The 1,740-nt window shown below is 51.2% G+C and overlaps 1 protein-coding gene across 1 annotated transcript in view; it reads left to right on the top strand.

The window, feature by feature from the left end:
• The window catches only part of EAH_00058540 (isy1-like splicing family domain-containing protein, putative), a gene marked incomplete at both ends in the record, with an annotated part of 2,325 nt that extends 1,609 nt beyond the window's left edge, over positions 1-716 (top strand). The window contains one exon of the mRNA XM_013393651.1: positions 366-716. Coding sequence (XP_013249105.1) covers positions 366-716 — 351 coding nt within the window. The remainder of the gene's footprint in view (positions 1-365) is intronic.
• Positions 717-1,740: the final 1,024 nt, after the last annotated feature.

Here is a 1,740-nt window from a genome sequence, read left to right on the forward strand (position 1 = left end):
AGCAGCAGCAGATGCAGCAGCAGCAGATGCAGCAGCAGCAGATGCAGCAGATGCGCTCAATAATGACAACTACTACGTTAACACTGCATACAGCATTTCCACAGCTAGCAGCAGCAGCAGCAGCAGCAGCAGCAGATGCAGATGCAGCGGTAGGAGCAGCAGCAGTAGTAGAAGTAGCAGATGTAGCAGCAGCAACAATAGCAGCAGCAGCAGAAGGTGTTGCTGCTGAACGGGTGCTGCTGCAGCAGATGATGTGGGGCCCCACACGCGACACATGTGGCGTTGCTGCTGCAGCAGCGGGAGGTGGCTATACACCTGAGTGCTTATGTCTCTTCATTTTGCTGTCTGCATGCTTGCTGCTGCAGGAAAACGAAGATTTGCTGCTAGCGGAGCAGCAGCAGGAGCAGCTTTGGCAGCAGCAGCAAGAGGAGGAGCTGCAGCAGCAGCAGGAGCTGCTAGAAAGTGTTGGTGCTGCTTCAGCAGCAGCTGCTGCTAAGGGCATGGCTGCTGCTGCAGAGCGAGACAAACTCAGACGCAAACACAAACAAGACGGAGAGGTACGCCCAAACACTGCAGCAGCAGTTGCTGCAGCAACTGAATCAACAGCAGCAGCATCAGCAGCTGCAGCGCCAACTGCTACAGCAGCAGCAGAACCAGCTGCAGCAGCAGAACCAGCTCCAGCAGCAGTTGCTGCTGCTGTTGCTTCTCTTTTGTAGTTGTTGTCTGTGCTTGCGTTGTTGCGGTGAACAACAAGAAAAGAGAGCAACCGCTGTTGTCTCTGTCTGTCTCTTAATGCAGGACAGCAGCAGCAGCAGCAGCAGCAGCAAGAAGTTTCAGGTGTACGTGGACCTGCCTACCGACGCGGAGATCGGCCGTTTGCTGCTGGAGCGGAAGAAGCAAATTATTGTTCAGAAATATGCGTCTGCTGAGTCACAGAGAGAGGAACAGGTTTGTCTCCTTTACTGTCTCCTTTACTGTCTCCTTCTGTCTCCTTTACTGTCTCCTTTACTGTCTCCTTTACTGTCTCCTTCACTGTCTCCTTTGCTGTCTCCTTTGCTGTCTCCTTTACTGTCTTCTTTTATCTTCTTTACTGTCTCCTTTCGTCTCCTTACTGTCTCCATTGCTGTCTCCTTTGCTGTCTCCTTTACTGTCTCCTTTTGTCTTTGCTGTTCTCCACCTGTCTGGTGAGCAGACAGAGACAGCAGACAGAGATAAAGAGAGACAAAGAGAGACAAAGAGAGAGAGAGACAGAAGAAGAGACGCTTTAAGTTGATGTTTGTCTCCTTTATTTTTCTTCTGTCTCTCTTTTGGCTGCAGGAGACGCGGAGACTGGTGGCCCCAAGCGAGTGAAGATGCAGCAGCTGTCTCTTCTTCTTCTTCTTGTTGTTCTTGTTTCTTTTTGTTTGTCTCTTCTGTCTCCTTTTCTTCATTGAGGTGTGCAGCTCGTTACTAACTAACTCCTACTACACCTTCCGGTGTATGTACACCCCAGCACTGCCCCTATACTTGCGCCAGCGCGCTGCAGCTGCAGAAGCAGCAGCAGCAGCAGCAGCAACAGCAGCAGCAGCAACAATCACAGCAACAGCAACAGCTAGCTAGCCAGCTAGCTAGTTGCCTATTTGGTTAATTTGCTCCTAATCTCCCTAGCTAGCCAGCTACCTAGCTAGATAGATGGCTAGCTAGCTAGCTAGCCAGCTAGCTATGGAGCAGCTAGCTAACTATCGAGCAGCTAGCCAGCTA

The sequence above is a fragment of the Eimeria acervulina genome, genomic scaffold, assembly GCF_000499425.1.
Source record: "Eimeria acervulina Houghton genomic scaffold, Eah_scaff1328, whole genome shotgun sequence".
Lineage (NCBI taxonomy): Eukaryota > Apicomplexa > Conoidasida > Eucoccidiorida > Eimeriidae > Eimeria > Eimeria acervulina.